This window comes from Eptesicus fuscus, chromosome 20, assembly GCF_027574615.1.
Source record: "Eptesicus fuscus isolate TK198812 chromosome 20, DD_ASM_mEF_20220401, whole genome shotgun sequence".
NCBI lineage: Eukaryota > Metazoa > Chordata > Mammalia > Chiroptera > Vespertilionidae > Eptesicus > Eptesicus fuscus.
The window spans coordinates 11,462,675-11,476,036 of NC_072492.1; the positions used below are offsets into that span (position 1 = coordinate 11,462,675).

At 53.1% G+C, this 13,362-nt stretch overlaps 1 protein-coding gene across 4 annotated transcripts; it reads left to right on the plus strand.

The window, feature by feature from the left end:
• Nucleotides 1-5,599: 5,599 nt before the first annotated feature.
• LOC129147340 (asialoglycoprotein receptor 2-like) lies at nucleotides 5,600-13,040 on the plus strand. 4 transcript variants are annotated; one of them, XM_054709091.1, is made up of 8 exons: nucleotides 5,600-5,723; nucleotides 9,106-9,237; nucleotides 9,458-9,553; nucleotides 10,067-10,138; nucleotides 10,450-10,536; nucleotides 10,622-10,767; nucleotides 12,284-12,390; nucleotides 12,809-13,040. In XM_054709091.1, the coding sequence occupies exons 1-8, from the start codon at nucleotides 5,600-5,602 to the stop codon at nucleotides 12,963-12,965; spliced, it is 921 nt and encodes a 306-aa protein (XP_054565066.1). In that variant the 3' UTR covers nucleotides 12,966-13,040. The 4 variants fall into 4 exon arrangements, with proteins under 4 accessions (XP_054565066.1, XP_054565067.1, XP_054565068.1 ...); XM_054709092.1 differs by having other exon boundaries at nucleotides 9,106-9,222; XM_054709093.1 differs by having other exon boundaries at nucleotides 5,600-5,666.
• The last annotated feature ends 322 nt before the right edge of the window (nucleotides 13,041-13,362 follow it).

A 13,362-nucleotide genomic window follows, 5' to 3' on the forward strand; every position in this document is an offset into this window, starting at 1 on the left:
AGGTTTATCTATATTGTAGCATGTATCAGAATTTCCTTCTTTAAAATTTTTTTAAATTGATTTCAGAGAGGAAGGGAGAGAGAGAAACATCAATGATGAGAGAGAATAATTGTTTGGCTGCCTCCCGCACGCCCCACACTGGGACTCGAGCCTGCAACCTGGGTATGTGCCCTGGCTGGGAATCGAGTTGTGACCTCCTGGTTCATAGGTTGACATTCAACCACTGAGCCCCTGGCTGAGCAGACTTCCCTTCTTTTTAAGGCTGAATAATATTCCATTCCATAGGCAGCTCATTTTGCCTATCCCTTCATCCATCACTGACCACTTGCGCTGCTTCCACCCCTTGGCTATTGTGAATGCTGCTACGAACATGGCTGCACAACCTTTTTTCTTTAGCTTTGAGTTTGGGGAAAATTTACCATTTCTGTCTACATCACTGATTCCGTTTCCTGCTATTACCAATGGGCTCTTCACATACTCCATCGTGTTTGAAATTATCCACCATCATGTTACACCCCAAACTGTTCTTCTATTATCAGTTGTTCCTTTGGTGTGATTTCCTGCTCTTGTTTTGTAGAAGCAAGATTCATTCATTTAGCAAATAAACTATCCAGGATATTTTACAAACGTTGCCCTGTTTATTGCTAAGTCTATTTCTTTTAAAAAATATTTTTTATTGATTTCAGAAAGGAAGGGAGAGGGAGCGAGAGATTGAAACAGCAATGATGAGAGAAAATAATTGATCTGCTGCCTCCTGCACACCCCCTACGGGGGACTGAGCCTGCAACCCGGCATGTGCCCTGACGGGGAATTGAATCGTGACCTTCTGGTTCATGGGTCGATACTTAGCCACTGAACCACACCAGCCTAGAGCAGTTAACTCTATTTCAAGAGGATCATTTACCTGATTTATTTCCATCCTTTGACTTGCTGTATCTTTTCATATGTCCAATTTAAAAATGTCTTTTTGCCTGAGTGCATTAGTTTGTTTGAGCTGCCATAACAGAATACCACAGAATGGGAGGCTTAAACAGCAGACATTTATTTTTTTGTAGTTCTGAAAGTTAGAAGTCCAAGTATAAGGTGAGACCACTCTTTCTGGCTCGTAAGCAGCTGTCTTCTCTCTGTGTCCTCACATGGTCTCTCCTCTGTGTGTGCACTCCTGATGTCTTTTCCTCTTCTTGTAAGGACATCAACTCTATTGGATTAGGGCCCCACCCTTATGACCTGTTTAACTTTAATTACTTCCTTAAAGGCCTCATCTCCAAATACAGTCACACAGAAAGGTCAGTGGACCATGTGGTGTTGGCTATGTTATATGCTTGAATGCATCCAGCCGTTGGCTGTGCTGCTCTGGAAGCTCCCAGAAGGCTTTGCTCACATGTTGGGGGCCTCGTGCTCCTCTGTGTGGTCTCTCTCCCTCTCTCTTTCTCTCCATATTGTGTCTTAACCTCCCCCCCAGCCCAGTCTCCCAACCCAGGCTTCTCCATGGCCTCTCTCTCTCTAGCCTAATAGCTGGACTTCCTTATATCATGGTATCTGGCTTCCAAGAATGAAAACTGAACCTTCCAGGTCTCTTAAAGGCTAGGTAGAGTGTGGCTTCAAGCACTTCCTATTGGTCAAAGCAAGTCACATGGTCAGCCTGGACTCAAGGTGAGGGGAATGGATTCTACTTCTGGCTGGGTAGTCTGACTTGCACACACAGTGAAGGGAGAAGTTGATGGCTGCCATCTTTGGAGGCTGCTGTGTACAGTAAACACACCGCTTTGGTTGCCTATGGAGAGGGGAGGAGTTGGTGTGGGGAAACAGAGTGCAGGAGGGAAAGTATTATGTAAGACAAGAGAAAGGTTTTGCTCAGATCTCAGAAGAAGACTGGGTGTCATGAACTCAGAAATTGACTAACCTCACTTTCTGTGCCTTAGGTACACAACCCTCCCCACCCCCACACACACACACACACACACACCAAAAAACAAAACAAAACAAAAAAACACCCCAAATCAACCACACAAAACAGAACTTTATAACTATGGTGGGCTGGCATGGTCATGGCATACTCATGGCACCTTATGTGCCGCGCAGCTCAGCCAGGTTCAGTGACCCTGAGAGGGGGCGGTGAAGGATTAGAAAAGACAGAGAAGAGAAGGAAAGCTGAATCTTGGTGGGAAGCTGCCCTCTCTGATGGAGAGAGACAGCGCCACGGACTACAAGCCGTGTCTTTATTTTATAGCCAGATGCCACGAGGCAAAGTAAGGGCGTGGTCAAGATGTTTACAACATTCTCCTGGGTTTCGAATCTACTCAATTACATGCACCTGATCAAGCTTTGCTTACTTGCAGCCTCTATCACTTAGGCACGTGGGGCCACGTGTTTGGACCATAGGTTCAAGCTTACAACTACAGCTGTTGGCTATAATTGCGCTGGGAGGGCTCCGTCCTCCAGGCTGAGACTTGCACGTGGCCATGAGAGGACTGTGCCCTTTCATTAGTCCGAGGCTTGAACCTGTCCAAACACCGTATCTGCTCTCCACAATAACCCAAATCAGAAAAACCCTAACATAAAAGTAATGAGTCAAAGTGGAAACATAAGAAATAGTCCAAGTATATGTCAGGTGTTGGCAAATTAAAATGTTGACTTTCTGATAGTTAGAAAGAATAGGACACAGCGGGTATCTCTCGTGTTCTGTCCTATCTCGCCAGTGCCAGGAGGGAGTTGTACCTTGAAACTTGGAATTTATTCAGTCGAGGTGGGTGGCCAGTGAGACTCCCTCTGTCCCTGGATGGCAGTTGGTGAACCTGGACATGCAGCTGACAATCTATTTGCTGAGTTCTTGCTTATATCTCAGAACTGAAACCACGTCCCTGGCAAAAGTAGGGCTTCATGGCAGTGTTTTTCAAACTTTGATTTGTGACTGATTAATGGATCAGGAAACTCAATTTAGTTGGTCATGAAATAGAATGCAAGTAGTTCTGGCCGGTGTGGCTCAGTTGGTTGAGTGTCATCTCATGCCCCAGAAGGTGGCCATTTCAATTCCTGGGCAGAGCACATGCCCAGGTTGCAGGTTCAATCCCCGGGTGCATATGGGAGACAACGGATCGATGTTTCTCTCTCTCTCTCTCCCTTCCTCTCTTCCTAAAATCAATAAAAAATATTTTAAAAAAGATCATAAAGACTATTAAGAAAAGAAATAGAATGCAAGTAGTAAGGTAAGCATTGCTTTATGAAACTTTCATGTCAATAGTACATCTACAAATGCATTCATTCAATCACTTGTTCATTCAATAAACACCTGCTGAGCACCTACTATGAACCAGGCACTGGGGATTCAGAAACCAGGGAAACCTACAAATATGCACGTGTGTGCAGGTGCTTGCGTGTGTGTCCTGGATCACGTTGTAGAAGGCATCTCTTACTGTGGGTGACAGTCAAAGAGCACAGCAGCCACCACTGCCCTGGTGGCTTCATAGAAAAGTCATGATATCGAATCAAGTGGCTACTTCCCATGTGTGTCAGGAAGTTACCACAAAAAATGCACAGGCTGTGCACCTGAGACAGTACACTGTTAAATGCCAATTAAAAAACACAGTCAGACAGAAGGAAAGCACAGGCCTCTGTCTCGACCCCTTGTCAGCACCAGGCACCACCGGCTTCTTTATAAGCAGCCCAGGTGGGTGAGCGTCTGAAAATCAGACCGTGCTTTCTTCCCCAGCCCATTGTTAGTGTGAGCGTAGTGATTACTGATGTTCCTCAGCCCACGGAGCCCGCCCTCCTCGTAAGACTGTGAAGACCCCTCTCGTATGCTCTGCTTCCGATTTCCCTCCCCTCTGCTCCTCCACCCAAGGCAAGTCACTTAATCTCCCCGAGGCTAATTTTTGTGGCAATTTTCTCCCCTGAGGTGCTGTGTTGTGAGAGTTACACGAGGAACTGGCTGGGAGTGAGGACAAAGGTTTGTGTTGCCAGGGCCATGCCAGGGGCTCGCTGGGGTGGCACACCTCCTGCCCCAGGAGGGCTGCCTTCTGCCCAGTCCTCCCTCTGTAACCGGACAACCACGGGGTCCAGGCTGCCTGTCACTACTCAAGCCAATTCAGCATCGACAGGGCTGAATCAGATATGAGTGTTTATTCCAATGCTGCCGGCAGTATGAGAGAGCAGCAGGTCATCCACAAAAATCTGCTCTCCACCCCACCATAAGCCAGCTGCTTATATAGGGTAGAAGGACAAAGATTTTGTGGGAAAGTAGGAATTCGAGGCATGAGAGAGTAGGCCCGGGATAATCATTACAGGTTATAAGTCATGTGGGCTGGAGTGGGGTCACAGAGGGCAGGTGCCTCCAGGTTCCCTGGGACCAGATTACAGGCAATAGGGGTGGGGGTTGTAAAGAGCTGGGGCCTCCAGGACTAAATTGTTTCAGCCACGAGGTTGTGAATCTTTCCATGACAGGCAGTTCTCGGGACAGGAGGATGGACTGCATTCCGATGTTAGCTCCCCTGTGCCAGGGCGTACAACTCCCAGCCAGCTTAGAATGCGCTTTCTCTAAGCAGAACAGAACCATCCTGGTTAACAGAGCATGATTAGTATTTCTTATCATTGTAGTTGGTTCCCAATATTCTATTTCTATCCCTAACACCTCCTCCCCTGCACATCCAGTTCTCCAGGGTGTCAGTCCCCAATGGAGCCTGGGCTGAGCCCGGGAAGCTGGGCCTGGGCTCCGATGCCAGATTGGGCAAGAACAGAGAACGGGCCCCTCTGATCCTGGTCAGGGTGTTTAGAGACACCAACAATTCTGGGAAATTCAGAGGCAGGAAGTGAAAGGGCGTGGGGTGAGGGGAAACCCTGAACTGCACTTCCACCCTCCTGGCCTGGCCTGGCCTCCCTTCCAAACTGTGCAATGAGGTCCACGGTGACTGGCTCATCGGGGTGAGGGGGACAGACCAGGAGACCCTTTCTCTAGAAAGAACAGAGACAGTCCTGCCCCAGCCCCCACCATGCTTTGCCTGCCTCCCAACTCCATTCCACTTCTGTTTACTGTCCAAAGTCCTGGGGTCAGGAGATGCCAGGTTACAGCCACTTGGACATTCAGACACACGTGCTCAGGGCCCTCACCTGGACCAGCCCCCTCCCCTCCTCTGTCCTGCTAGCACCACCTGCCCCACTTCTCCTGGCTCCAGCTCCTCCTTAGCCTTGGGGCCTGGGCTGCCCGCGGAACCGGGAGTAAGCCCTCCACATCTTTAGCAGGTAACCAAGGTTGGGGAGGCAGGTGGGACTGGGCATGTTTGGTATTAAGGAGACCGTAGTTGAGGGGCTGTGGGGGGCCGGATGGGAAGATGAGTGTGTGGAGCGAAGGCTCCCCCATGGCCATGCCACAGCCTAAGCAATCATCGGAGAGGGGACAGGACTGGCTGTATTTCAGCCCCAAACTCCCCTCCAACCTCAGACCCAACCCAAGCTGCCTCCTCGATCTACCCTCACCCTGCTTCCAACCCCATCACCAGCCTCCACCTGAATTAGTATCTTAGCACCAACATCAGCCCCGAACTCAGCCCCAGCCCTAAGAGCAGCCTCGACTCAACCCCAGGTGCAGCTCTGCCCTGGACCCAGCATGGAGAAGGACTTCCAAGACATCCAGCAGCTGGACCCCGAGGAAAATGACCACCAGCTGGGTAGGGGTGAGGGGCCAGGCACTCATGGACACAGTCCCAGGAGAGCAGATGCATTTTGGAAAGGCAAGTACCCAGTTTCTGGGGCTCTGCTTCACCTCTCTCGCTCCTGACTGCTCTGTCTCTCTGAGGTCTCTGTCACATTCACTCCGTGGGCAGGGCCAGGCCCCTCCACGTGTGTAGGTGTGTGGTGCCCACACCTCTGTTTACCCCCTGACCTCACCTCCCTCTTCACCCTCAGGACCCCAGGAAAGGGTGCGTGCCCAGAGGTGAGGGAGGGAGTGGGAGCTGGAGATGACTTCCTCCCCTCTTCCTTCTGACATGTGCTCTGTGCAAGGGAAGCCCATTCAGCCAGGAGAGTGTCTGTGTATGCGGGAGGGTGAGGGGATGGGTAGGTGGGGCAATGGACACAGAGATATTCTGGAACATTCCCACTCCCCCCAACACTCCTCCCTTGATCTTTCTAGGCTGAAGGGCTGGAGCAGAGGTTGGGGGTGTGTGTGTGTGTCAGGTGTGTGGGTGCTGGTGATAGAGTGAGGCTCTGTGGAGACAGGAGGGGTGGGGCTTGGAGCTCAGGGAGAGGATCTGGTTGGCCTGGGCTGGGAGGAGAAACCCCTCATTCCTGAGGCTGGCAGACTGCGGAGGCTGGTGCTGTTGCCGGTGGGAGCTGGGCAGGGCAGGGGCAGCAGGAGGCACAGGCATTCCTACTGAAGGCTTGGCAGTAGGCGGAGGCCACATCCGCCTCACTCCCTCTGCATTGCCAATGCCCACGTGATACCTGGTATGCAGTGAACACTCAAAAATGATTTGGGGTATTGTTGCATCTTCCGAAGGTGAGAGGGTTCTGCGTTTAAGCAGGTGGTCTGGAGACAGTCCAGAGGTTTGGGGTTTCATGGGAGAAGGCGCTCACCCAACAGGCCCGATGGAGACACTGCAGGGCACCGCTGAGGTGGTGCAAGCGTCAGTGGGCAGGTGAGCTGACATCGGCCTCCTGCCTACTGGCCATCCTCTCCCACTCTCCAAGCACCTTATATGCCTGTTTTCAGCAAATTTGGAAACATTTTGGCCAGTGTCTCCCCCACTCTCCTCCCCTTTCCTTCAAGGACTCCAATTCTGCATCTATTAGTGGACCCACAGTTCACTGATGCTATTTCCATATTTAAAAAATTATTTTTTCTCTCAGTGTTTCTTTTTATATAGTTTTATTGCTATATCTTAAAGTTTACAAATCTTTCCTTATGTATGTCTAATCTTTCATTAATTCCACCCAGTGTATTTTTTATCTCATACATTGTAGTTTTCATGTCTAGAAGTTCAACATGGGCCTTTTAAATATCCTCCTTGATACTCTACTTAATTTTTTGAACATATGGAGCACAGTTACAATAACTGTTTTAATGTCCTGTCTGCTAATTCTAACACCTGTGTCACTTCTGGGTCAGTTTTGATAGATTTATTAACCTCCTTGTTACAAAATGTGTTTTCCTGCTTCTTTGTATGTCTAGGAATCTTTGATCGGACACCAGACATTGTGATTCTACCAGTTTTGTATGGGATATGTATTTGTATTCCTCTAAATATTCTTGAGCTTTATTCTGGGATATAGTTAAGTGACTTGGATCACTTTGGTCCTTCTGGGTGTTGCGTTTATGACTTGTTAGGTGGGTCTGGAGCATGGTCGGGGCAAGGGCTTCTTGGGTCCGCTACCCAGTGCCTGGTAGGTGATGTGGGAGCAGGCGCTGTTCCTGGCCCTGTATGAGTGCCAGGCACTGCTCCCTGATCCTTGCAGATTGTTTTTGCCTGGTCTTGGGTGGTTTTGTTTGCTGCCGTTTGCTTGAAGGGAACACTACACAGATCTCTGGACTGCTCTGGGCAGCTCTCTCCCCTGATACTTTGTCCTGTGATGTCTAACGACCCCGGTCTCCTTAGACTCTTGGCCCCGTCTCTTCAACGGGGGGAGTCTGCTGGACTCTTCTTGCATTGCCCCTCCCTGCCCCGTGGCCTGAAATCTTCCTCCCAGCACAGGCTGGGACAGTCATAGGCCTCATCTTGTTCGCCTCCTGTCTCCCAGGGACCATTGCTCTGTGTTGCTTGAAGGCCGGTGCCTTGAAAGTGGCTGTTTCTTCCAGTTAGCTGTTTCTTGTTTTGGTGTCTCTGGGAGGAGGGCCCATCTCGTCCATATTACTCCATGTTGGGCAGACCCTTTCTTTTATGTTCCAGCTTGCCCACGCAGCACTTCACACGTTTACACCCATTTCACGCTCAGAACCACCCGATCAGGTAGCTGCTGTTCTTACCCACGTTTTTTTCCATTGTGGTAAGAACACATGATTGGGATCGACCCTTCAACAAAATTTAAAGTGCGCCACACTTCTTTGCTAACTAGGCACAGTGTTGTAAGCAGATCTCTAAAACTCACACGTCTTGTGTAAACGTAACTTTACACCCGCTGAACAGCAACTCCCGATTCCCCATCCCCAGCCCCTGGCAACCACCATCCCACCCTGTTTCTATGAGTTGGACGGTTAGATTGTAAAAGTGGACACAAGGAAGCGGAGGCGCCAAGAGGTTGAATGACTTGCCTCTGACCTCGGAGCTGGTTGGTGGCACAGTGGGACTCAGCCACGGGTGGTCTGGTGTCCGTGCAGAGGTGCGGAGACAGGTTGTTGAGCCGACCCAGAGTTGAGGGTTTATAGGCCATAGGTCAGGCTGGGAAGAGGTCAAGGGCCCACTAAATGGACAGTATTAGAGAGAGCAGTCAGAGGCCGAGCCAAGGAGGATCAGTAGTGAGCGTGAGAGTGAAATGAAAAGTGTGTGTGTGTGTTTGTGTGTGTGTGTGTTTTCAGGATTCAGCTTGACCAAGGGGAGGGAGAGGTTTCTGTGAGGTGACTGAGGGCTAAGGGGAGAGTTTATAGTGGAGGAACAAGGGTTACTGGGGTGGAAGGGCAGAGAGACGTGGGAAAGGAGGCTCTAAGGGTGAAAGATGAGAGAGGGCGGGACTTGGACAGCAGCCCGTGGGGAGTGGTCTGTGACTGGACCGCGGGGGAATGACGAGGGGAATTGGGTGGTGGTGGTTCCAGTTTCAGACTTGCTTGAGGAGCCCAGGCATGGATTTTAGGAACACAGGGCCTGTTCCCTAGGTCCCTGGGCCTAAGATTGGGCCTTTACACACCAATGATGTGACTATTGGTGTCATGTGCAGGTGTGTTGCATGCACGTGTAGGTATGTGCAGGTGTGTTGCATGCACGTGTAGGTGTGTGCATATGCATGTGTTCATGTGGGTGCCAGTGTGCAAACGCATGTGTGTGCAATGCTGAAACGCTGGGGTCAAAGCCCATAGCCCTCCCACCCACCTGGGCTGTGCTTCCTGAGACTTCGGCTCCCCTGGGTGCTCCCATTAGGTGGGCTCTGGACAGCCTCCTCCTGACACCCTTCCCCTCGCAGGAGCGCCCCCTCCCCAGCCCCCTCTGCTGCGGACTCTCTGCTCCAGCCTCTGGCTCAGCCTGCTGGTCCTGGGCTTCAACGTCCTGCTGCTGGTGGCCATCTGCGTGATCGGGTCCCAGAGTGAGGATCGCAGGGGCCAGTGGGATGGGCCGTGATGGGGGCAGTGCGGGGGGCAGTGCAGGGGGCAGTGCAGGGGGCAGTGAGAGCTACAGCAGGGGAAGACTTGGAGGCAGTGAGGAGCAGTGCTGGGAGGTGAGGGGTGGGGGTGGGGGGGATGGTGCCATGACCGTGATGAGGCTGTCACCTGGGGCACAGCCCCCTCCACTTTGCCCGGTGCCCTCTCTCTCCTGACAAGGAGCACAGATGCAAAGGGAGTTTTGGACCCTAAAAGACGCTTTCAGCAACTTCTCCGCCAGCACCCTCACCGAGATCCAGTCGCTCAGCTTCCACGGTGAGGGCGCTCCCCGGCCGGGAGGGCCGGTGGTGGGGTAGTTGAGGCACCCGCTTAGCAGCACAGGCTGGACTCCGAGGTGGGTGCCCAGTGCGGGGTCTGCAAAGGGGGTGTTTGTGGTGTGTGGGCAGGTACCCCAGCGGGTCCCTGGGCTGAGGGACCCTGAAGGATGGGTAGGCAGGTGAAGAGGAGGGGGGTCAGTGCCAGGTAGAGAGAACGAATCTGCCAAGGAGGTGGGCAGGGCTGGCCACAGAAGCAAGCTGTGTGAGTGAAGCGAGGCCTCATTTTAAGAATATGGGGACCGAGGGAGGGGCTTCAGGCAGGGGAGCGGCCTGAGCAGGTTTGCTCCTCAGAGAGCCGGGTGGCCGCGCAGGGAGCCGGGCAGAGTGGGGAGCCGGGGGGCAGAGCCTGGGACCCAGGTGAGGTGACGGGGGCTGGTGCTCCCGTGGGTGAGCGTGGAGGGTGCTAAGGAGGCGGAACGGAGGAGGCCCGTTCAGCTTTCCTCTTTCTCAGGAGGCAGCACAAGTGACAAAGTGATGTCTCTGGAAGCCAAGCTGGAGAAGCAGCAGCTGGAGCTGAGAGCAGGTCTGAGACCCCCCCTGGTGTGTGGTATGTGAGTGTGAGTGTGAGTGATGTGTGGGGTGTGGTGTGAGTGATGGGTGTGGGGTGAGTAGTGATGTGTGTGGGGTGTGGGGTGAGTGATGTGTGTGGGGTGTGGGGTGAGTAGTGATGTGTGGGGTGTGGGGTGAGTAGTGATGTGTATGGGGTGTGGTGTGAGTGATGCGTGTGTTGTGCACGTGAGTGTGAGTGTGAGTGATGTGTGTGTGTCCCGTGTGGGGCGCCGGTAGATGGGACGCCCGCACTGCCCACATCCGGCCTGTTGCTCTGTCCCCTAGATCACGCCACCTTGCTCTTTCACCTGAAGCACTTCCCAGCCGACGTGCGCGTCCTGTCCTGTCAGATGGCCTTCCTGCGAAGCAACGGTAGGGAGGCAGGGACAGGGAGCCTCCAGGCCCAGCGCGCCTGCCCCTCCGGCGGACTCACCGCCCTGCCCACGCCGTCCTGCAGGCACGGAATGCTGCCCCATCGGCTGGCTGGAGCACGACGGCAGCTGCTACTGGTTTTCTCGCTCTGGATCCACCTGGCCGCGGGCTGAGCAGTCCTGCCGGCTGCAGAACGCCCACCTGGTCGTCATCAACTCCAGAGAGGAGCAGGTGAAGCCGCCCCGCCCCAGGCAGGAGGCGCCTGGAAGGCAAACCCTGGGCGCTGGGTCCGGTGCTTTATTGTTATTATTAAAATACATTTGTATTGATTTCAGAGAGGGAGAGAGAGAGGGAAACATCAATGATGAGAGAGAATCATTGATCGGCTGCCTCCTGCACGTCCCCACACTGGGGATCGAGCCCACAACCCTGACATGTGCCCTGACTGGGAATTGAACCATGACCTCCTGGTTCATAGGTCATCGCTCAACCACTGAGCCATACCGGTCAGGTGCTTTATTATTATTATTATTAATTATTATTATTTAAAAATATTTTTTATTGATTTCAGAGAGGAAGGGAGAGGGAGAGAGAGATAGAAACATCAATGATGAGAGAGAATCATTGACCGGCTGCCTGCTGCACACCTCCTGCTGGGGATCCAGCCTGCAACCTGGGCACGTGCCCTTGACCGAATCAAACCCAAGACCCTTCAGTCCACAGGCTGATGCTCTATCCACTGAGCCAAACCAGCTGGGGCCACTTTTTAACTTTTTTTTTTAACCCGGGGAAGAGTCCAGAAGCAGCAGGCTGGCAGAACGCGGGCGGTTCACAGTGGAGCAGCCCCTGATCTGAGAGGTGGGGGATTACAGCCAGGAGCTCGGGCAAAGGGGCAGGAGCCAGGTGAGCAGCGGGTGAGGAGCAGGTCGGGAGACACAACGCAAGACAAGATGAACCAACTAGAGGCAGGACTCGGGGGGCACTTCTCGCTGTGGCTGCCTGGGATGTGGCGCCAGTTGGGTGAGAGGAGCAGAGTGGGCGGGAGTCCCATCACACGGTAAAGACTCAGCAAATGTTGCCATGACTATCCTCCTTAAACAACGGCCCCGCCTGCTCTAACAGGCTGGCTCTTCCCTGTGAGCGCTGGTGCCTGGGTTGTGGTGTGGTGGTGGCAGGGGCAGGTGAGACCTGCAGCGCCATCTGGGGCTCCGGGCAGTGGGTCCAATTGGAAGCCCCAGGACCCGGTGAACCTCTGGAGATGACAGCTACACAGAAGCAGGAGCAGGGCAGAAGCCCCTCAGGGGCAGGTGACACCGACGGCTCCGTGGGGGCAGCAGGCACAGGGGCCAGAGTCAGGATCTCGAGTTTGAGGTTGTGGGCAGAAGACACGGGGAGGAATAGAGTCCAGGTAGCAGCCAGGGGTTGAGAATGAGGTGGGGGCGGGATGGGGGCAGCATCACTAACTAAGCACTGCACTGACTTTTGGGGTTTACCAACCACCGTGAGGTCCTTAAGGCAGAAGCATTAGAGAGCTTCCGAGGGTTAAATAAAATAATACCCATGAAGCACATAGCATGGGCTTTAGCCCAGTCAATTATCTCGAAACAATAGCTAAGGTTACCAAGGAAAAAGCGAGGACCTAGTTCTGCTGGGAGCTGATGCTTCACCTTGGGGCAGGCTGAGGCCCACAGCTAATGCCTGCACGGAGCACAAGGGCCTAGACGCTCCATTCCCACTTGTTTTCCAGAAATTCATTGCACAGCACTCGAGCCCCTTTCACACCTGGATAGGTCTCACTGAGCGCGATGGCTCCTGGAAGTGGTTGGACGGCACAGACTATGGGAACAGCTACAAGTAAGTGCCTCCTCCCCGCCCCACCCATCCTTAGGGACCCAATTCCCCAGCCCTTAGGGACCCAATTCTCCCCTCCAGCCTCCCACCTGCTCCTTTCTGTTCCCTGAACTCTCCAAGGTTGTACTTTTTTTTTTTTTTAATTTCAGAGAGGAAGGGAAAGGGAGAGAGAGAGATAGAAACATCAATGATGAGAGAGAGTCATTGACCGGCTGCCTCCTGCAAGTCCCACACTGGGGACCCAGCCTGAAACCTGGGCATGTGCCCTGACCGGGAATCAAACCATGACCTTCTGGTTCATAGGCCAATGCTCAATGTGGTTCATAGAGCCACACGGCTGGGCAAGGCTGTGCTTTTCTGAGGTGGGGTGAGGGGTGCTGGGATGGGTGGTCAGAGTCTGAGCTCTGTCCTGCATTCCTAGGAACTGGGCCTTCGGTGAACCAAATAACTGGCAGGGGCATGAGGAGGGCGGAAGTGAAGACTGTGCTGAAGTCCGGGAGGACGGGCGCTGGAACGACGATTTCTGCCTGCAGGTGCAGCGCTGGGCGTGTGAGATGACACGCAACATCACCGGCTAGGAGCCCTGACCCCAGCAGATCTCCACCTGCACCCCACCCCCACCCTGCTCCCAGCTTCTCTCCTGGGGATTTGGAAGAAAGGAAGAATAGTCAGAGGCATGGGGAGGAGTTGAGGGAAGATAGAACAAAGTGGTTTAAGAATCTCAGACCCCGGGGACACAGATCCCGCCTCCTTCTGCTACTCACTGTGAGGATTGTCACTTCCAGCCTCCTCCGTGGAGTAGGAAAAGAAGAAACCGATGCTTGACACTCTGTGTGGACTGGTTATTTGGACCTGGGAAATGCAGGGCGCAAAGAAGAGGGGGCGCAGAGGGTCTGGGAGAGAGTTTAGTCCTAGACAGCTGCTCCGGGGTCCCCAGTCCTGAGGGACCCGGATCAGGGAGGGGAGGGAAGAGCT